Here is a 23,503-nt window from a genome sequence, read left to right on the forward strand (position 1 = left end):
ATTAGATAAACTAGTTAAAAAACGTTAAAAAAAGGAAAGGGTAAAAGTTAAAAAAATTTAGCAGAAGAAGAAAAAAAAATTGAAAAAGAAAAAAAGTTAAATTAACTGCAAGGCTAAAGAATCATGGGGAGAAAGCCATGGGTTCTGGGCTTTGCTTTCTCCTTCTCTGGAATTCCGCTGCTCTCTTTGGTATTGAAACTGCACTCCTTGGTAGGTGAACTTGGTCCTGGATGGGTTTCTTGTTGATCTTCTGGGGGAGGGGCCTGTTGTAGTGATTCTCAAGTGTTTTTGCCCCAGGCGGAGTTGCACCGCCCTTACCTGGGGCCTTTCTGAGTAATTTGCTCGGGTTTGCTTTCGGGGCTTTTGTTCCCTGAGCGCTTTCCGTAGAGTTCCGGAGGGCAGGAATGAAGATAGAGGCCTCCCAGTCTCCGGCCCAGAGGAGCCGAGAGCCCAGGGCCCCACTCCTCTTTGCGCCCTCAGAGAACAGCGCCCAATTACTCCCGTCACCCTGGCCTCTGGCCGCGCTCCGAGGTGACCGAGCCTGCGACCGGTTCAAGGTAACCCCGAGATTAGCCCTTACTCCTCGGCTCTGTCTCTGTAGCCGGCTTCCCCGTTCTAATACCTGTAAGCTCTGCGACACTCAGACACCCCCGATCCTTCTGTGACCCTGCGGGACCTGAGGCCACGCTGACCCCGCCTGGGCTTCACCCCAGTTTAGCCTCTGGAGCAATGTCCCTCAGCGGAACAGACTTTTAAAAGTCCTGATTTTATGCTCCGCTGCTCCGCCGCTTGCTGGGAGCCGGCCCCTCCCCCCGCGGTCTATCTTCCCGTCGCTTTGGATTCACTTCTCCGCCAGTCCTACCTTTCAGAAAGTGGTTGATTTTCTGTTTCTAGAGTCGCTGTTCTTCTTCTCTTCGATCTCCCATTGGATTTGTAGGTGTTTGCAATCTTTAGATAAGCTATCTAGCTGATCTCCCGCTACCTGAAGTAGTCTCAGCCTTCTACTTCTCTGCCATCTTGACTCCTCCCTCATTGTTGTTTTGATTTATAATTAATAAATGACATATGATATGGAACATTTTTTGAATGCTTACTTGCTGTTTATATATCTTCTTTAGTAAAGTGCCTTTAAGGTCTCTGGCTCATTTTTAAATGGCGTTGCCCATTTTCTTATTGGTGAATTCTAAGAGTTTGTTTATATATTTTGAATAATATCCCTTTATCAGATGTGTGCCTTGCAAATATTTTCTCCCAATCTGTGTCTTATCTTTCATTCTCCTGACATTGTTTTTCACAGAGCAGAACTTTTTAAATTTTAATAGAATTTACCTTAGGATTTGTTTCTTTCATTGATTGTGCTTTTGGAGTTGTATTTAAAAATCTCATCACCATACCCAAGGTCATCTAGGATTTCTTTTATGTTACGTTCTAGGAGTTTTGTAATTTTGCTTTTTATATTCAGGTCTATGATCTGTTTTGAGTTAATTCTTGTGAAATGTATAATATCTATGTCTAGTTTTGCTTTCCTGTGTGTGGATGTTTAGTTGTTCTGGCACGACTGGAGTAGAGGCCAATTGTATTGCCTTTGCTCTTTTGTCAAATATCAGTGGATTATATTTATATGGGTCTATTTCTGGGATTTCTATTCCATTCTGTTGAGCTATTTCACCAATAGTACAGTGTATTGATTAGTGTACCTTTTGCAAGTCCTCAAGTTGGTTAGTGTCAGTCCTGTTACTTTGCTCTTCTGCTTCAATATCAAGATGGCTCTTCTGAATCTTTTGCCTCTCTTTATAAACTTTAGGAACAGTTTGTTGATATTCACAAAATAACTTGCTGGGATTTTAATTGGGATTGTATTGAATTCACAGATTAAATTAGAAAGACCTAATATCTTGACAATATTGAGTTTTCCTATCCATGAACATGGATTATCTTTCCTTCTATTTAGTTTTTTTGATATCTTTCATTAGAGTTTAGTAGTTTTCCTCATATAGATTTTGTATGTGCTTTAGGACTACTAATATAAATGATACTGTGTTTTTAATTTCAAAGCTCACTTGTTCATTGCTAGTATTTAGGAAAGAGATTGACTTTAGTATATTAACATATTTTGCAACCTTGCTATGAAGACTTATTAGTTCCAGGTTTTCTTGGGTTGATGCTATTAGATTTTCTATATTGACAAATCTGTCATCTGTGAGCAAAGACAGTTTATTTTCTCCCTCCCAATCCGTATAGCTTTTATTTCCTTTTCTTGTCTTATTGTATTAGTTAGGATTTTAAGTATGATGTTAAAAAGCAGTGCTGAGAGGGAACTGGTTATTACCATATTTATACCACATTTGTGCATCACAGAGTCTTCAAAGTGATCACTGGGCATAGACCTTGGTGGGTGGCATAATATAGTGGACAAACCACAGTCTTGAATTTGGATAAACATGGGTTCTTGTATTTGTTTGTGTGTTGTCTGTGTGACCTTAAAAAATCATTTATCCTTCTTGAGACTTGATTACATTATATACACACAGGAAGTAATTTCTAGTTCTGGTATTGTTATGAGAATTAGAGGTAATAGATAAAGAGTTCTTGGGTCAGAGAAGATGATTCATAATAGCTGTAACTATTTCGCTGTAATGTTTTCTTTTTGGACAAGATTAAGACCAACTAGTACACTTGTAGACTTTTTATTCTCTTCACTATTAAGTTCTTAGACAAAAATATTTTCATATTTGAAGATTGTAGCTCTTCCTTGTTCTTTCTGCATCTTAGTGATCTTTCCTGGTGCCAACACTGTATTCATATTCATATAGTTTAATAGCTAGCTATCACTTTTTTTTTTTCAGAGAAATAAGGAAATTTCCTAATGGCTCTAACTTTTTAGGTTTTATAAAGACAGCCATAATCTCCTCTTAGAAGATCTCCTAGACCCAGCAAACTTGGGGAATTTTTGTTTAAGTTTGTATTTCTTTATTTAGAGATATTTAAGGAAATAGGGTCCTTGGAGTTTGGAATAGAAAAGAGAGGTAACATGATAGCAGAGCATGCTTTTCGCATGGAATTTGGGGAGAGAGAATATTATATGAAATTGAACCGCTAGTTCTCTGTGTCTGGGTGGTGCATTAAAAGAATCTGATGGCAGGGGCACCTGGGTGGCTCAGTGGGTTAAAGCCTCTGCCTTCGGCTCAGGTCATGATCCCAGGATCCTGGGATCGAGCCCCACGTTGGGCTCTCTGCTCCGCGGGGAGCCTGCTTCCTCCCCTCTCTCTCTCTGCCTGCCTCTCTGCCTACTTGTGATCTCTCTCTCTCTGTCAAATGAATGGAATCTTTAGAAAAAAAAAAAGTTAAAAAAAAAAAAGAATCTGATGGCACGCACTATCTTGAAGATACTAGAGGCAGAGATAAGACCATTAACCTCAAGTCTCACAGAGGTGGTTGAGAAACAGCTGAGTAAGTTAAGTAAAGCTTAACAAAATAGAAGCCCTCTTCCTATTGGGCTTTTTGAAACTTAACCCACAGAGCCAAGAAGTGATTATAACATTGTTAACGAAAGTGGGCCAAAGACGAATGTGGCCTAAGACTTTTTAGAATGGCTAGGACAATGGAATGAATATGGAAGCTGGCAAAGCGTATGCAAATCCTAGAACCTGGTCCCTTTAATTAGGAACTGAGGAGACAATTCCTAATGAGATGAAGAACACCTAAAGCCACATAGCCAGCCTTCAGAGCTCCAGAAATTAGCAAGGTGCCCCGGCTCCTGCTATCACACTTGTAATGTCTTTTGCTGACCCTTTGAATGGATATATCCTCCCGTTTCTAAAATTGAAAATGTTTCTTTTTTCCCTGCAACTTGAAACACAGCCTCTACTGATCTGCCTTATGAAGTCATTCAATACAGTTGTAAATCTGAAAACAAAATCCCCTTCCATTATTAAATTTTTAACAGATTTTTTTGCATTCACCCTGATAACTTTTTTACAACTGAGAAAATGAGTACTCATTGATTGATATAAGATATTTAATCTCTTTATCGATTCACATCACTATCAAAAGTGAGTATTAATTACTAAATAATGGATCATTATGCTATCAGCAGTAGGATGCATAATTAAAATAAGTTAGCATTCTTTGAGCTCTTATTTTCATATCAGGCATTGCATTTTGTAGTTTTCATATATATTGTCTCATCAGATTTTCAAGAACTCTTTGTCCAGTTCCTTAGGAATGTCTCCCAGAACAAAGGAATGTTAGGAAATGAGATCTCATAAATATATAAGGGTTGGATGAGAATACAGTAGTGAAAGAGTTTGGGCTCTTGGATTGATACTGGTCTTCCCATTTATTTACTGTGATGTCCTGGCTCTTGACCCAATTGTGTTTTACTTTCTGCATTCTGAAAAAATGATACATAAAAAAATAACCTATCTTTGAAGAATGAAGTGGAATAAAATATGTAAAATATGGATAGGGCCCAACATTCAGATACTGCTCATTAATGTTAACTGACATTAGTATTTCTGTTATTATTCCTACATGAAAACTCTGCATTACTGTGAATGGGTAAAACCTGAACAGTTTTAGTGGATAGGTGATTCAAACTGATTTTGTTACTGACCATTTATGAAGCTTCATTAAAACAAAACGAAAAAAAATGTATTTACTGGTTTCAATAACTGTGTATTATTTCACGTCTGACCACATGAGGGCAGCATGGTACCTTTTAAGACAAGGATATAGCCTGGCAGGAGGAGAAAAAAAAAAAATATTAAAGCTTTAGGAATCATAGATACAATATTAAAACTAGAAGACTCTTTAATGATTCCCTAATCCAAACTTTCATTTTATAGTTGAAGGAATTGAGCTCCAAAGAAGCCAGTTAGCAGGTCCCCCATCACACAATTGATGTCTATTGGCAGTGGAGCAGGAACTGGTTCGTAACATTATTATTAGCAACAATAGCTGCATTATCAGAGCACCTAAGGACTCTAAGAGACTCCTTATTATGTACTAATATTGTGCATGACAATATTGTAAAAGAAATCAAATAGTTCTGATAATGAATTCGCCACAGGAATGTTCCTTCCTGGTGAAATAGAAAAATAAAAAGATCGAATTTTATTTCTGGAAGACTTAAGTGTGAACTTGAAGGCAGAGGATTGAACTGTATGACTTCTCAAGGTTGTCATTAGTATTTTGCTCACAACTGTGATTTGTGAATTGCCTTGAAATTGCGACACTGTCTCTAAAAAGCAGGAGCTAGCAAGGGAAGAGGACCCATTAGTTTTGCCTGGTCAGTGTCCTCATTTCTTAACCTATTTTTTCTCTGCATCCCAAACCCCAGACATATAGTCATGTGAACACTATACGCATACAGTCAGTAACGTGCAAAAAAACCCACCAAAAACCAACCAACCAACCAAACAACCAAACAACCAATCAACCAACCAACCAACAAAAAAAACAAACACTACCACCAACAACATAAAAACAACTCTCCATGGGCGGTACCACAGTGGGCATACCGATAGGGGAAGGGTGTTTTAACTTTGCATCCATGGTCATCGGAAATGCTTGGCATTTAGTGGGGACTTAACAAACATGTGCTGACTGAATGAATACCTAAATTCTTTTATTTATCTTGTGAAAGAATTTTTGTTTCTATCAGAGCTCTAACATTTTACCTTTCATTTGTATGTGAGCATTTTAAAGTAATTAGCTTAGTATAAAGAAAGTGCTAATTTTTTTTGTCAGTAATATACTACTTTGTCCATCTACAAAGCTATGCCTATTACAGTTTTAGGCTGAAGGACAAACAGATTCCAAGTACAATTAACATAAAATAAAGAGGCTTAGTAAAACAGTGTCAGTTGTCAGTCAATGTTAGACCATTAGATTTTTGTTTAATTTAATTTTTAAAGGCAATAATAGCATCTTGACAGTATAGATTCCTATCTTCCCAGGGAAGAAAAATGAGATCCGTAAGACTGGTTCATTCGGTTAAGTTTGCATAGTTAGTGAATGAGAGAGCTATTACTGTAGATAAGGTCTCCAAACACCTGGTCCTTGCTGCTACTTCATAGGCAAACTGCTTCTCTTTGTTGGCCTGTATATATGCTACCCCCTGCAAACCACTATCATTTGTGCCAAAACTTCCTTGAGACATGACCCTGCCTATCACCCTGACACCTCCAGCTACTGTGCTCCTCCTTGCTCACTGGGCGCCAGCATCTTGCCTTGTCGTTCTCCTGTCTCTTGGACACCAGAGGCTCCATTCCCATGTGAAGGCCTTTCTCTTATTCCTCCAAGCCTAGACATCTCTTCCTGAGATGTCCATATGGCTGCAGACCCACATTGCTTATCCCTGTATTCCTTTAGATTTCAGCCTAAATGTCCTTCCTGAACCCCTAATTTGAGTAGCACACATTCTAGGAGTCATTTTTTTTTTAATTTCTCTGTGTATTTTCTCCATAAAACATTGAACTATCCAAAAATTATTTTTTTCTTTTTCATTTATTTTGCTCTTTCTTATCTGTCTTCCTGGCAGATAATATCCAAAATATAACTGATGACAGAAGCCTTGTCTATACTGTTGGTTCTTTTAGTGTGTAATGTTCAATGCTCAATATATGGTAGATGATCTCTGAATATTCTCTGGAATGACTCACTCTAAGTCAGTGAAGGAAAACAATATGAGAACCTAGTTCATGAGAATAAGACTTTTATATCAGAGGCTCATTGAAAAATATGACCCAATAAATAATAAATCTTCAAATGTAAAGCACTAACTAAATCAGCAGTTGTGTCCTTTAAATGTCTTTGTTAAATTTGTATGGAATTTCTAAACTTTCAAATTGGAGGGATTATATACGTGTAACATTGGGATTAGTTTTGAATAAAAGATATATTTTGTTAAAGGATTATTTATTTTAGAGAGCTCACGTTCATGAGCCAAGGAAGGGCTGGGGGAGGGGCAGAGGAGGGAGAGACAGAGAGAATCCTTAAGCTGACTTTGCGCTGAGCACAGACACCAACATGGCTTGATCCCAGGAAACTGAGATCATGACCTGAATGGAAATCAAGAGTCAGATGCTCAACTGACTGAGCCACACAGGTGCCCCAAAGATACATCTGTCTTTAATTAACAAAGATAATGTTATGGCCTTGTCTCAGATATTTAGCATCAGTTGAGTAGGATTGTATGAAACTTCAAAGGCTTATCCAGTCATCAGTCAAATAAGGCTACCGAGAGATCAAAACCAGAGAGATACGTCATGTGAAAGGTAGACTATAAGTCTTAATGACACAGCAAGGATAAAAGCATAAAGTACCTTATTCCACCACATCTCATGGCTTCTCTGGTATTTAGGAAGCCCAAATAGCTTCTATTTGATCTTTGTTTTCAATAAAAATGAATATATAAATATGAATAAATGAATATATAAATACAAATGAATATCTAAAATCAAACCACAATTTTTCTTCAAGCATTATTGAGTAAGCAGTCCAACTTCATAATATCTTTTCACTGACTTATAACTTTCATATTTTGAGCATACACATTCTGAATAAAAAGTGGGACACTTTCAAGGTAAAACACCCAGTCAGCCAGGAGTCTTGGTCGCCTGGTTCTAAGTGCCAAACACTTCTGGTGAAAGATGGGATGCTGGGAATACCTGACTGGGGCTGAGTGAGTAAAACTGGAGGGTTGATAAGAATGACTATCTGACAAAGAGGCCAGAGCTAAACCCAGAAGAAAAGCTGATGTTTGGGAAATCATGGCGGAAATCCCAACCCAAAGGAAGGAAAACAAGGTGTGCTAAGAAACAGAGTCAGGAAATCTTCCCCACCCATGCCTTAAAGAGACAACTGCTTTGGGGCTGGGTATGAGCTTAAGTCGTCCTCACTGAGCAGTTTAAATTGCTACATCCTGACTTCTTTTGCAATTGTGATTTTCCTAGAGGCATGGTTTGCAGTTAGCCCCAGACATCAGGTTTTACTATCGTATCTCTTCTCTTACATTACTGGAATGGATTGTATTATGGGTCTATAGTTCTTCCTCTCTCGCTGCTGTGCTATCACTCACCTGTGGATGAAGTATATTTCCTTACCCCATTGACTTTGGGCTTGTCCAAGTGACACCTGCTTTAGCTAATGGAATATTGGGCAGAAATGAACACGCGTCTTTTCCCAACTCGTGCCTTAGTGGCAAGATTCAGCCAATACTCTTGGAACAGCTCCCCTTTGCCATAATGTATCTCAGGGAGCTCTTTCTTCTTCAGCCTGGATCCTGAAAGGAAGATTCAAATCAATCTGAAGCTTGTGATCCAGCCTAGTCCAGGAAAGACAAGACAACCCCAGCTGAGAGCACCAGAATGACAGATCACCTTCCATTTTGGGGGGAAAAAATTTGTAAGCCATGGAAATTGAGTGGATGTTTGTTATACAGCATATTTATGGCAAAACCCTAATTTACCCACTGATAAAATACAGCCAGCTAGAAGAGTGAATTGATAAAAGAGAATTTACAGAAGAGAAAAAAATAATTCATTGAAAAATACTTCTAGGAATTGAGAAATCACACCCAATATTATTGACAAAATAATCTAACCCCTCCTTTAGATAGCCTGCTAGATCTCTTTAGGATGACTCCAATAATTGATCTATTACAAGGTCTAAAAGCAACCCAGGTTCAATATGGCAACTCTGGTCTGTGACCTGTTATACCTCTTTCTCCAGGCCAGAAAAGAGTCCTGGGTTCAGATTCTATTTTAGGGAGGACAAACCATATACTTGCACCAGGACCCTGGTATCTATACATGGTGGTTTTCTGAATTGGATTTTCCTGGGGAGCTCTTTAGAGGAACACTGTATTACCAGTTTGACTGAACCATGTACACACTAGTGTGTGGAACTGTTGGTTCCTCTCATGTGGAGAGCCTATGGTTAGTCCTTCTGAATTACAACAGGATGGTTCTGGATCAATTTGCAACCTACTCTTCTTTCTTAAACTGTGTTTATTGCAAACAAGTGAAGAATTGCAGTAAAATTCGCATCTCTGAAAGTGTGTGTGTGACAAATGCAAACTGTATCTGCTGTATTTGTATCTAAATTAGCTTTTTTTTTTTTTTTTTAGATTTTCCTATTTAATTTTAAGCACTATGAAGGTACAGTCTGTTGCTTTTTTTAAAGTTACCTGTAGGGCAAATAGAAAGTTCTGTGAGAAGTGAGTACTCAGTAGTTGTTCCTAGTTGCTTCTGTTCTCCACCTCACTTTGCTCCAGCAGACCTGGCCAAAAACTCCTCGAAAATGAGTCTCACTTTTGGTCCAGTCAATAATCATCCTTTTGGAAGAAGCGAATATTGCTAATTAAAAGAAGTAGTAAAAATGCATCACACATTGAAGGAAAGCTGTAGTTAGTATATGTATTAAAAAAATCATGATCCAAAATAAGACTGATTTATTTTATTGTTCTGAAAATTTTTAAAAAATCTAGTTTTTGGGGCTCCTGGGTGGCTCAGTGGGTTAAAGCCTCTGCCTTCAGCTCAGGTCATGATCTCAGGGTCCTGGGATCGAGCCCCACATCGGGTTCTCTCTGCTCGGCAGGGAGCCTGCTTCCCCCTCTCTCTCTGCCTGCCTCTCTACTTGTGATCTCTCTCTGTCAAATAAATAAATAAAATCTTAAAAAAAAAAACCTAGTTTTTGAGACAATTTTAGTGATTGGCTTAACATACATTCCTGCAAACATTAGTAATTGATGATTTTATTAAAAAAAAAATAGGGGCACCTGGATGGCTCAGATGGTTGAGCATCTGTCTTCATCTCAGGTCATGATCTGCAGGCCTTGGGATCGAGCCCCACATTGAGTCCCACATTGGGCTCCTGGCTCAGGCAGAGTCTGCTTTTCCCTCTCCCTCTCCCTCTTCCCCTCTCATGATTTCTCTCTCTGTATCTCTCTGTCTCAAATGAATAAATAAAATCTCTAAAAAAATTTAAAAAACAGCAAAACTAACCAAACCTGGAAAATTTATTAACTTTAAAAATAAACTGTTTAAATTAAGATAAGCATATTTTCAAAGATAGTTTGGGACATCGATACTTCTTTTTTTTTTTTTAAGATTTTATTTATATATTTGACAGAGAGAGAGATCACATGTAGGAAGAGAGGCAGACAGATAAAGAGGGAGGGAAGCAGGCTCCCTGCTGAGCAGAGAGCCCAATGCGGGACTCAATCCCAGGACCCTGGGATCATGACTCGAGCCGAAGGCAGAGGCCCAACCCACTAAGCCACCCTGGTGCACCCTGCTTTCAGTTCTTTTGGATAAATACCAAGGAATGGAATAGCTTGATCATATGGTGGCTTTACTTTTTAGCTGTTTGTTTGTTTGTGAAACCTCTATACTCTTTTCAATAGTGGCTGCAACATTTCACATTCCCACCCACAGTGTAGAGGGTTACAACATACTTCTTAAATTTACTCCAGCTACAACTTTGAAATACTGGCTTGAGGTTTTTCAAATTTGTAAACTAGAGGGTTTACCAGTAAGTATCAATTAAAGAGGTGGGAGAATGATGACATTAATTTCTTTTTTAAAATAGTTCTTATGATCTATTTTGGAATTTCTTGGGAGAAAAAAATGACCTTTAGCTCAAGTATGTCATTTTCTAGATGTTAAGTATATTCTTTCAACTATCAAATTACAGACCATGGATTTGAAAACTCTAAATGATGTTAATGTATCTTTTTCCATAAAGAAGAAGACGTCTATAAAATTTGGAGAAATTTAAATTTTTAAATTTTTAAATTTTTAATATTTTTATTTATTCGTTTGAGAGAGAATGAGAGCCAGAGAGATCACAGAGGGAGAAGGAAAAGCAGATTCACCACTGAGCAGGGAGATGGATGCGGGGTTCAATCCCAGGACCCTGAGATCATGATCTCAGCCAAAGGCAGATGCTTAACCGACTGAGCGATCCAAACGCCTCATGGAGAAATGTTTATTTTTTGTAGTAATTGTAATTATGCTTTAGTGCCACTTTTATTTTCTGTACCATAGATTTCTATAATATTTGCCTATTACCTATATATTCCCTCATAATACAATGGGGACACAATAACCATTTAGAACTTTGTGGTTATTGAAAACTTTTTTCACCATTTCTCTGTCTTTAGCAATCATACTACAATATTGTAGTAAGATTTCTTTATATATTAACGTGAAGCAACAAATCATGTAACAAAATGCCTACTAGAAATTATCAAGTAAATAATGATGGCTTTTTTCTTCTTTCTGCAACTACATTGGAGGTGATGGCCAACCTGGACAATCTCAGGGAACGAAGTATCTGGTAGGTCAGTCGCTTACTCCAATGAATATAGAAAATTTCCAGGAGAAACTTAACAGTTACACAGAATCAATGACAAAAACACACACTAGTTTTAAAAATCATCCCACAGAGGACAGAGGAGTTACTAGTATCCTCATTAAGGGTGGAATAAAATGGTCAGATGGGACAGTTCTCACAGGCATTTCCAATCCCATCTGGTTCCCACATGTGATAGATGCTGACGGCAAGGCCAGGGGGTCTGTCATGGCAACCACCAAGGTAGTGGGGACATGAACCTGCCTTAAAGCTGTAAGGGTCAAGGGATCTGTTGAAGTTGTGGGGTATCTAGCTCTGCCCAAGTCAAGTCAGGTAACTGGCCATGGCTGAGCTGGGTACTAACAGATCTCCAGTTAGCTGCTGATTTAGCCACAGATGCTAATTAGAACATTCCAGGGATGAAATCAGGAGCTACATGCACCCAGAAAAGATCCGGCTGGCCATTGATCAGTGAAGACTGAGGTGGACCTTGAGAATACTGTATAGATCTGAGAATCCATTCCCCATGCTTCCCCCAGGTCCCCTGAGAGTCCTTGCACTCACACATCAAACACAGTCTTAGGAACATAAAGAAGAGCATAAAGGAGAGCTGGAGAGCAGAACTAATAGGCTGAATTTCTCCTACTACCTTGTGTGGGAGTGTGTGAAGACTAGACCAGTTATGAAGTTGAGTCGGAGTAAGTTTGCGACAACACTACAGAAACTGTGTATACATCAAATATTTGTGTTTCTTGCCATGTATTCAACCTCATTATTTCTCAGACCTTCCTTTGCCATTTTTTAAAATTTGTTATGACATTGCAATCCAATACTATTAATGTTTTTCCCTTTACCCTCAAATTGGGGGCCCGTATCCATAGCTGAAAAGTAACAAGGGCATATTCCCCACATTTCAAAGAGAACTACTAACACTGTAGCCAGAAACCTGCAGAAGCAATCCCATGAAAATGAGAAGACCTGGCCTTCCAAGACTGAGGGGATGTCCAAGGATGGGAAGAAAAAGGTGTTATCCCTCTAAGAAGTATAGTATTAGTGGCGAGTACTGAGTCCTTCCCTTCCCAGCTAAGGAAGAAGCACTCCAGTCCCAGTCCCCATGTTTGTTGACACCAGGGAGGGTTCATGGGAAAGGCATAAAAGAGGGCTTCCCTGCAAAAATGGGAAACCAGGGAAGGCTGGTATTCTGATCTGCATTATTGCCTGCTTAGGCTACACATCAGCCTCTCTACTGGGTGCCCACCTGAGCAGGGCTAAAGGTGATCTGGGAGAGGAAAAGTAGGCCAGAGAGAGAGAGAGAGAGAGAAGAAATGGAAATGGCTGGCCCCAGCATTTTAGTATAACAAGAATGTGTGTTTTTCACGGGTCAAATGGAAATCTCTAGAAGGATTTGAGCTGAGCTCGTTCTTGCACATTTACCACATAGAAGGATCCTAGTAGCAGTGGGTTCAAGGTGGACCATCAGAGGCTGGAGCTGGAGAGGGTTCTAGAGACTGTTGACTGAACCCACACCAGTTTCTCATTTCAGGGAACTGTGGACTAGAGGGCATGGGAGAACCTTCCAGAGACCTACAGTTGGGCTCAAGGAGTGGGCCAACCCCGGGATGTCTGCATCACAGAAGACACTGACAGCCAGTTTGCGTTAGCTAGAGGAGCAACAACATACTTCCCACCATAGAAGGACGGTGGCAGATCCCTGTTACAGTGACATCTTCCCCTTCCCCTATCCCTTCTCCTGGTCACGATGATCTAGGACTTCAGGTTTTCAAGGGCATGGGTCGGTGAGGAGTAAAATTGTTGGCCATTTCTCTTTCCTTAGACCATTTCCCCAGCATAGCCAGAGAGAGCACATGGGAATGCACTGAATTAGATGTGGAATTTTAACTCAAATGGCCTGAATTCTGGTAAGGCAAAATAGTAAAAAATTGCCAAAATCTGCCCAAGATGCCACTCAAGGTTGAGAAAAGGGATTCAAATGAGCAGGACCAAAAGTAGCGACTAGAAAAGAAAAATAAAGCTCTTTTATGGTTCAAGGCTAAATGAGCAACTGTGAATTTTACAACAAATGAGCAACTGTGAATTTTTTTTTTTTTTTGAAGATTTCATTTATTTATTTGACAGAGATCACAAGTAGGCAGAGAGGCAGGCAGAGAGAGAGAGAGAGAGGAAGCAGGCTCCCTGCTGAGCAGAGACCCCCAATGTGGGGCTCGATCCCAGGACCCTGGGATCATGACCTGAGCTGAAAGCAGAGGCTTTAACCCGCTGAGCCACCCAGGCGCCCCCAAGCAACTGTGAATTTAGATCAAAGTAACGGAGACTATTTTATAAGGAGAGCAGAAAGAAAACCAACATTTACAGAGCACACATTAACTGGTAGGTAGTTTTCAAAGAGTCTATATCTCTTACTTATTCTTACAGGGAGCTCACTGTTTCCTCCTTTAAATAGTGAAATTGATGCTGACAGACATTAAGTGACTTACCCAGGGACCATACACAGAAGGAATCGTGGATCTAGGATTACATGTGGGTAAATATGATGTTAATGCCATATTTAGTCTACTGTTCTCCACTGCCACCAACCGAGGTGGGCTGCTAGACATGCTCCATATTAAAAAGTCCTTGGCATCTGCTTTCATGTTTATGTCTGATCTAGTATAGAAGTCATTCTTTGAGGTATGATATACTTTACCTCTATTTGTCAAATGTATACGATGAGTCTTTGGCAGTTCTAGTACTAATTCCCTATTAAGAATGTGCAGAGTCTTGCTTTTATTGTGAATTTCCTTTGTTTGGGCGGTGTACTTTGGTGCTATGGAGATGATATTCACAGACAGATGTTAACACGTCATTATAAACACTGCCTGTTCCTGCTCTCTGCTGAAAATGAAGAGCTCTGTTAGCCTTTCATGGCACATCGCCATCTGGATTTGACTCAAACCTTCCCTCTTGACACATTTTCACTTTGAATGACGAGGGGTTTGGGGGGTTGTTTGCTCTGGTTTGGATTTCTGAGGTCATGTTGCAATTTCCATTTTGAAGAGTGAACGGTGGGAAAAGAAGAGACAAGATGAAGGGTGAGGCACAGAAGACAGCCTTTTCAAAAATGTTCGGTACTGGAGATTTTAAGAGAACAAGTCTGAAGGCAAGCGCTTGACTAAGTGATTTACTCAGATTTTCCCATCTTAAGAATTCTAAGATCCTAAAATCTCCAATGAAATTTTCTGGTATTCCTCTGTTCCTTTGGCTCCCCTGCATTAGATAATTTCCCAATTTGTCCCTGTGCTTAGTATTTGATTAAATCTCACTAGTACATTCATGTTTGGCCCAAAATCTACTTAAAGTCATTAGTTTTATCATTAGAGCTAGGGCTGAATTATATCAAATGCCTCTTCTTCATCCTGTATTTTAATATCTTCCTCCTTGGAAACCACTCAAGGACATTTCTTCTTACACTGTAGTTATTCAACAGTTTCATACTGTAAGAACTCATAGGCTCATAGTCTTAATATTGATAACCATTTAGAGCTTATTTTTTTCCAATCGCATCTCTATAGTGATTTCAGTAACTTGATATTCATTTCAATCAGTGAATAGTCAGTCTCATGGCAGTAGGCAAAGCTTTAATCTCTTATCAACGCAGGAGAGAGAGATTCATAAAAAAAAGAGAGAGAGAGAGAGAGAGAAAAGACCTATACCGTCTGTATTAATAATATATCATAAATTTAAAGGTTTAATTAATGCAGATGGCTGCACTGGAGACAAGAAAAAAAGTAAATAAAATTTGTGTCTAGATTGTGTCTAATTGTGTCTAGAAGTTTCAAGATACAACTTCAAAGATGTATTTCTTACATGCATATGTCCCACACTTTGAGCTCTGCTTTCAAAGTTGTACTCCTGGTTGGTTAATTTAAGGACCAGATGAGTGAGCTCATTGAGGAATAATCCCATCCATCCTCGTTAAGTTTGTGAGACTATACTCCTTATAACAAGCATCATCTCTCTTTTGTTTTCTAGTCTATTTTTACAAAGCAGAAGTTCAGATCACACAAACTCTGCTTTGTTGATAAAGGTGGGGATGTTCTAATATTACACTGTTGACCAGAGGACCATCCAAAGAGAGATAGCTCAAAATATTTAGCTGCCAAATACTGTACCATTGTCTACCTTGGGCAAATGGAAGGTGACTTCATGTTATCAGTGAACAATATATACAAGGATAGTTTGTATAAAATTGAACTTAAGAACACTTCAGTCTAAGTTTTCCATGTGCATTTTACCTCACAGAATAAGTCTAGGTTTTGCTGTGCATCCAGAGGAAAAAGAAGTTACAGAAATCCTACCTAGAATATCTTGAGTGACCCTGCTGTCGACTCTAAGGCCACGTGTGGTACTGTTCCTGATCTCATGTATGTAGAAGGTGAAGTTGAGAAGGTCACAGGCTATAGCCAACAATGGCTGGTTGAGGGAAGAGAAAGCATGGGTTGGTTGATGCAAAGCGAGTTTGATGAAACCTGCTTAAAAGCATCTATTTTAAATTCACTTCACCAGTTAAGTGACCATGTGAACTGTGTGACTATATTATCTTTACCACCTAATTACTCTTTTGAGGTTATCTATTTGCACTTTTGAGAAGCAATCACCTGGATTCATTTTATAAAAATGATGACAGATATTAAGTTCTCTTACTGTTCCTATGAGCCTTCTGTTCCAAGCACTATGTCCATCCTCCTGAGTGGTTATTTGAAAAGCTCAGTGGGTAGAAGCTCTTTGAACTGTATTTTTCTTTTTAGCTGAATGAGAACATCTGAAAGTCCATCTCCCATTTTCTTTCATTGACACTAACTCAGTTTGACAGTCTGTACCCAAGAGAACTATATATCACAATGTGAACTAGAGTTGGCCAGACATTTAAATGCTCTCCCAGCCCTGAACTGACAAGGACATTTTTAACTTTTATTTTGTTTGTAGACTGCTGTTCAAGGTAAGTTCCCATGTAAAGTGCCTGCCTTTGTTCCATATGGAGTTCACTTCTATTTGTTAGACAGACAACCTAATTTCTTCTTCTTTATTGCAAAACACTTTAGGAGCCCCAGAAGCTAATTTTAGTCTACTTTTCTCTTTAATAGTCATCCATTTGTAAACTTGTGACAAACTGGGTGTCCACCACAGCCATGACAATCAAATGATATTTGATAAATAAACATAAATTGTGCACATAAAACGAGGTGGAGTTTTATTGGTGAAGTAGAATGCACACTTAGGCCTTCAGGCAGTTCTGTTTCAATCAGTCTAAATTGAGGGATCCCAGTTTTCCACCATTTTTCTTGATACTTTGGAAATTGCTCCAAAATTGAATTCATCGCTCTTGGGTACCACGATGATATGAAACCTAGAAATTCATGTACTTTATGTATATATTACTTCACTTCACTTGCTGGGTGAAATCACACTTACTTTGTCCTTCTGTCTCTAACTGCATCATGACATTCTGTGTGTTCCCAATTTTAACACACAGCTCTAACTTGATGAAACCATCTTTGATCTCTTTGTATTCTAGTGCCTAACATTTGGATCGTTGCTTTGTTAGAACTTCAGCTCTTAGTCTAAGCAGTTGTTTCTAAGCAAAGCCTTTAAATCATTCTTTAAAAATACCTCTTTGTATCTTAATGTACAAGACATTGTTTTAGGAGACATGGTTTCTTTTGCTGAAGGATTTCCTTCCTAGTGGGAATAAAAGACACACACAGCACAACACAATCTGTGAAATTCTTTGTTACCATGAGGTAAAGAAGAAAGTTTTGGAGTGCCCAGAGGGAGGAGAGATTGTCATAGGAATCTTCCAGTCTAAGAGAATGTGACATCCTTGAAAGATAGTTGAGAACTTGATATGCAGAAATGAGATTGAGGGAGGAAGTGGGCAGGACACTACAAACATTCCAATGGCTTGGCTTTTCTCTTAGAATAAAATTCAAGCTCCTTTCTTTAACTTGCAAAAGTCACATCAGTGATTTTCCTCTTTGGCTGAACCTCAGAATCTAACACCTGAACTTCTAACATCTGATTTACTTCATCCTAAGGTAATCTCTATATAGAGCCAGACTTAGGAGTTGCTGATAGGAGTGGTCTGGTCCCTGGCTCCTGTCAGACCTCATTTCATACCATGCTCTCGTGGTCGCTTAGCTCCTTGTCCCTACTATCCCCACCTTGGTTTTTGCTGCCCAGTGGCATCACTCCTACTAAGCATAACCTGCTCTTACCTGTACCTGGACTACTATTTCTGAGGTGGCAACAACACCTAACATTTACTGAGCCGCCCCAATGCCCCAGTCACTCCATAGCACATGCTTTGTGAAGTGTACTAACTCATTTGATCCTGCCAATGAACTTATGACTTCTCCCAATTACACAGTTGAGGGACCGGAAGCACAAGGCTGTGAGGGACATGTACGGACGTGGCAGTGCTGAGATTTGGAGTGAGACAGGCCAACCTCACAACCCTGATAAGAAATACTGTAAAGATACCACTTTTTGTGCTTCATTGTTATTTAGGACTTGACCACCCTATCTGAAATATCTCCTATCTCACTCCGGTTACTCTCTAGTGTGTCACCTGATAATTATAATGTTTATTTACATATTATATGAGTCTTTCCTCTACTACGATGTAAATTCCACAAAATTGACTGAATCTGTGTGTTCACCACTGTATTTCTAGAACCAGAAAAATAGCACATAGGAAGTTTTCAACAGCACAGCCATTTGTCACAGGAAAGAATGAATTTCTGGTGTAGGGGGTATTCAGGGGAACGAATTTGCTCCAGGAATGTTTCTTTTTGGGTGTATCTCTGGCATAATGACTTTATGATTTGAAATTCCAAAGAGAGGGCTAAGGCTAAAGACTGTTAGAGTTCCTGTACTCAAACCACATGTCAACAGTCCTGGAACCTAACCTTAAGGTGGACATTGCAGCAGACATGATGGTTATTGAGGACACGTCCATTGTCCCCCGTGTCCTTGCTGGCAGAGCACTCGTGTTGTCGTGCTGTTCCTTCTCCAAGAGGCTTCAGGAGAGCCTGGCTGCACCCCACCATGACTGGGCCAGTCGTGATAGTGTGAACCCATCATGGTGGTCCCCTTCTCCATGCTGGTGGTAGCTCAGGCTGGGGAAGGGTGACTGACAATTGTGGCAAAAGAGACCTGAGTAAAAGTCTACAAAATGGGCCTCAGGCAAGGGGCAGGGTGGTGGCTGGGTCTTAAAAACAAGAGACTGAACTCCTCCTCTGTCCTCAGTTGTGATCATGTGTGAAGGGAATTCCTGAGGCTGGAGACAATGAGGATGGACAGCGTAATGGTTAAGAATAGAGGCTTTGGAGTCAGAATGCTGCCTTCAGTTTCCAAATCTGCCGCTGCTGGCCATGTAGTCTTGTGCTGGGTGGTTGACCTCTCTGTGCCTCCTTTCCCTCCTCTGTAAAATAGGTAATGACAGTGCCTATTTCATGGAATCTTTTGAGGATAAATGAGTTAACATGAATCTAAAATTCTCTCGTTTGAAAAAAAAGTAAGAATAACAAGAGGGTCTACCTCAGAGGACTACTGAGAGGAATACGTGAATTAAAACATAACTAAGACACACAAACCAAGTCTGGCATGCAGATAGTATAAATAAGTGTTAGCTAGAAACAAAATAAGATAGGAAATGCAGAGCCAAGAAAAACCTCATGGAAATAGAACTGAAGCTCTGATTGTACTGATCTTGGAGCTACCTTCGCTTTGAAATGCTTTTGCATCAAATTAAAAAAAAATAGTCATGATTTGAACCATGACAATCAGGGTTTCTGTATCTTCCAGGGAAAATAATCTTGTCTGACAAATTGCCCATACATGCAAAGTAGTGCAACTGAGGTCAAGGGCCAAGAGCTTCCCTTTCTACCCTACTCCAGCTTGGACTCTGCTTGGAAAGAAAGAAGCCATTCTCACTCATACTGCACACTCTGATTTCACAACTGTGAATATTAGTATTTTAATTCAACCCAAAACATTTAAATGCTCTCCAATTTCGTGACCAATGGAGCTGATCACAAGTCTACTGCACAGTTCTGAATGTAGACACTGGTAAATACGTCCTAGAATCATGCAGGGACTTAAAAATCTTCAGCTTAGGCTAAAACAACAGAGAAAGCTTTCCAGTTTTACTTTCTTCCAGATCTAGCTCCCATGGCTAAAATTCTGAAGTCCAGAACATGCACTGTTTAATTATCTAACAACTACTGAATCTCATTTGAGAAAAAACAGTTTGATCGATGGGCCCAGCTGTGACCATTGTGTAGCACGAGTTTTCTGATCACTTTAAAACGTTGGCTATGCAGCTGTCATCTGGAACTTTAGAAGGCACTAGCATTAAAATGCCAAAGCTATTTTCCAGGCTTGTCTGTATCAATGAGAGAGATGGCATTCTTCCGGGAGAGCTTCACTATACAGTTTGCTACATAGTCTACTGATGCTGTAATCAGTGCTAATGTTTTTGTTTCTCTTAAATTCCTGGATTAGTGTAACTGAGCAGTTTAGAATAGGGTTATCTCGGGATAGTTTTTGCCCAGTAAAGGACTATTTGTTGAAGTCCTATTTTTCTCCTGCCTTCCCAGTGCTGCTTATCAGGGCTAAGACTGTGGAATGCGATTTTTGGTTCTTCCATTCCCACACTTCTTACATTTATGAGGGAAACCCTAAGAGGAAGGGTCACTCCACCATCTTTCTTACCAAGGCTGTTGGAGTAGGGAGGGGAGAAGGTAGAAGGGCCATGAGCTTCTTTTTGAATCAGGGAGGTATGAAGACAATGAATTTTCAGGCTCAGGGCCTGTTTTGTTATCATCTCTGCCCTCAGAGCACATTAACTGGGGTTATTCTTATCTTCCACTGAAACCAGCTGCCAGGTCCCTCATAGATGTACAGGGGTAGAATGAAGACATAATTTCTATGGGCATTTAGTGAGAAGAAGAATTTGGAGTTTTCAAATGGCTAAGTAATGAATGACGATTTTAAAAAATATATAATATCATTTTAAATGATGCTCCCTTAGATCCTTTCTTTGTTGTGTTGCAAGGGCACGCTTATTCCCCAAGTCTTTAAAAAGAGGAAACAATCTAAATGTTAGTAAGCTATCTTGAGATCTAACTCTGAATAAATGCATCGTTTATGTGGTTTCAAGATCACCTCTCCCCTGTCAAACCAAAGAAGAGGAAAATGATCATTTAGTTGGAAAAGTTGGTTTTGATATTATTGGAAGGTGAAGAAATTTATTTCAGGATACTTAGCTCTGGAGTCTATAAAAATTAATTACATAGCCCACTATATAGGGGTGTAGCTTTCTCTTTTCTTTCTTTAGGGGTAATTTCTGCTCTCAATCCAGTTGGGTGTGTTTAGCACAGGAACCATTTGTGATCTTGATGACCATGGATCCTCCCCAATGCTTGCTATAGTTTTTAATAATGCTAAGAAAAAGAAGAATTAGTGGTAGCTATGTGACAAGCTTGGTAATGTATTTATTACAGTGAGCATTCCAGCAGGTTTGCTTGAAAACTATTTCACATAAAGTAGGACATCTTCTACAGTTCCCAGAGTTATTTATCCACAGACAATATCTTAACCCACTGAGCCACCCAGGAGCCCCTTCCACAGACAATTATCTTGACCTTTGTTTTCTCTTAGCTGAACAGAATTTTCCAACTGTGGCTCCATCTCTCACACACAACATTAGCCACTAACGATTGCAGTTTTTCTGGTTCAGAGAAAAACTTTCTTGTTTTTGCTATTTTTCAGGATTAAAGGTCAAAGGTTTAAACGTACCCATATTTTCTCTTGGTACCCATATTTTCTCTTGGAAAGCAGTCCTCTTGCAGGATCGTGGAGACTGATCTAATGAGATGTCTTGGTCAAAGGGAGGACAGTGAGATGGCAGAGCTGTAAAGGAAAGGCTCAGGTGATCAGGCAGAGCAGTCTGGTCGGGATCTCCATTTGGAAGCACAGTGATTAGTGCAGGAATGATTACAGGGCTGAGTGAAATGGACTTCCCCAAACTATATTTGTTATCATTTCCTTCTTATTTCTGGGTACATGATGAGAGAACAGTAAGAAGTCATAAATCTAGGTAGAAAACCACAAAGCTTAGTTATATTCTTAGATCATTTTTATCTTTTATAAACCTCTATGTTTGACTTCACCATTACCATGTTAGACTTTTTCTTAACAAACTAAAGAAAAAACACATGGAATACTTATTTTTGGTTTTAACGAGAGAGCACTCATCAAAGGGGAACTCTCAAAGTGATTTGCATTTAATGTTTAGGAATGTTTGTTTTTACATTTTTACCTGAAAAAACTTTTTTTTGTCCTTTGCCATTGAAAAGATTTTTCGTAATTTATACGATACAGAAAGCTTTTTTTAGTTTCTACAAAGTTAAGCAGTCAGTTTGTGTTGTATTTATTTGCATCTGTTTATAACTTCTTTGAAAATGTCCCATTTAGGGGCACCTGGGTGGCTCAGTGGGTTAAGCCTCTGCCTTCAGCTCAGGTCATGATCCCAGGGTCCTGAGATCGAACCCCACACCAGGCTCTCTGCTCAGCAAGGAGCTCACTTCCCCTACCCCCCCACCCCCCGCCTACCTCTTGCCTACTTATGATCTCTCTCTGTGTCAAATAAATAAATAAAATCTTAAAAAAAAAAAGAAAGAAAATGTCCTATTTGCTCTGAAAGAATCTGTCTTCTCTTCCAGTTGGTTGAGCACAGAAAAAACAAAACCGAAAAGCCCAAAGAGGTTGAAAATCTAGAGGTTGAGATGTCAAAGGTAGACTAAGACAAAGGAAACATCTATCTAATGGAGGTTCTAGAGAAGAAACAGATAAAATAGAAAAGCAAAATAGATGATTTTTTTTCAGACCAATAAATAATCCTTCAGATTGTAGAAACAATTTAAGTGCTGATCAATAAGAAGACACTGAGATATATTATAGAAAAACTGTACACCAACAAAGATGAAGATAAAAATATTAAAATGAGTAGTGATAAATCACAAATTACAAACAATAAATCACAAGAATTATAATTTGACAGCAAACCTCCCATTAGCAAAAATTGAGTGCCGGAAAAAAATATACTGAGAGAAAATAACTGTCAAACTAAAGTATCCTTCAATAGTGAGGGTAAAATAAAGATATTTAATACAAGGCAGACTTAATACAACATTTTGCTGAAAGAATCACTAAAGAATGAAATTCATTAAGAAAGAAACTAGACACAGAAAAGAGCTATAGTGAAAAAAGAAATTGCTAATATGTGAAATATAATAACAATTTAATGATTATAAAAACAAATTTGGAGCTTCAAATACAAAGGAGAACTAACATACCAGTCAAAAATTACAATGGAAAAAAAAAAAAAATTACAATGGAAGATAGACTAAGGCATTCTAAGTCCCTTGTGCTGTTTGGGAGGAAAACAGACATATTGATTAATGTGTACCTATACTAAGTCAAATATGCACAGTAAGAATTTAAGGATAGTCAATAAAAGAATAGGATCCTAAACACAGCTAAAGAGGAGGCGAGTGAACTTGAATGTGTATTTATTTAATGATAATTTTAGAATGCAGTATAAAGAGTAAACATATATAAAAATAAAAGAGTTCGTTACAAAGAGGTTTCAGGAAGTCCAGCATCCCACTAAGCAAAGTTCCATGAGTAGGGAAGAATGGTAGAGAGAGAAAATATTTGAAGATTTGCAGAGGGTATATTAGAGGTGATAACAGATTACAATCTCCAGATCCAAGAAGTCAAATAAATAAAAGCATATCTATATTGTGTGGGACTGTATTATTATTATTCCCAGATATTTTCTGCTCCTTCCTGAGCAGGAAAACCATTTCCTCATCCAATTGCTGTTGAGTTTGGCTATACAGTTTTCTGTAGTTAATGAAATGGAAGTAGAAGTGGCCTAGGTCTCTTTAAAGCTAAAATGTTAAGAGAGGGAGAGAATGTTTTGTCAGATCTTCTTTCTCTTCTGTCATGATTAAAAATGCCCAAATAAAGGCTTGTCTATCAGCCTCCATCCCAGACAGGCGAAGATGGGAGCAAA

General features: G+C 39.0%; 1 protein-coding gene across 1 annotated transcript in view; it reads right to left on the reverse strand.

Annotated features, from left to right (window-relative positions):
- LOC111152861 (cathepsin O) overlaps positions 1-18,467 on the reverse strand; it is a 52,499-nt gene extending 34,032 nt beyond the window's left edge. The window contains exon 1 of the mRNA XM_022511555.1: positions 18,327-18,467. Coding sequence (XP_022367263.1) covers positions 18,327-18,467 — 141 coding nt within the window. The remainder of the gene's footprint in view (positions 1-18,326) is intronic.
- Between the last annotated feature and the right edge of the window lie 5,036 nt (positions 18,468-23,503).

The sequence above is a fragment of the Enhydra lutris genome, unplaced genomic scaffold (assembly GCF_002288905.1).
Source record: "Enhydra lutris kenyoni isolate GAN:26980312 unplaced genomic scaffold, ASM228890v2 scaffoldscaffold3, whole genome shotgun sequence".
In the NCBI taxonomy this organism is placed as follows: domain Eukaryota; kingdom Metazoa; phylum Chordata; class Mammalia; order Carnivora; family Mustelidae; genus Enhydra; species Enhydra lutris.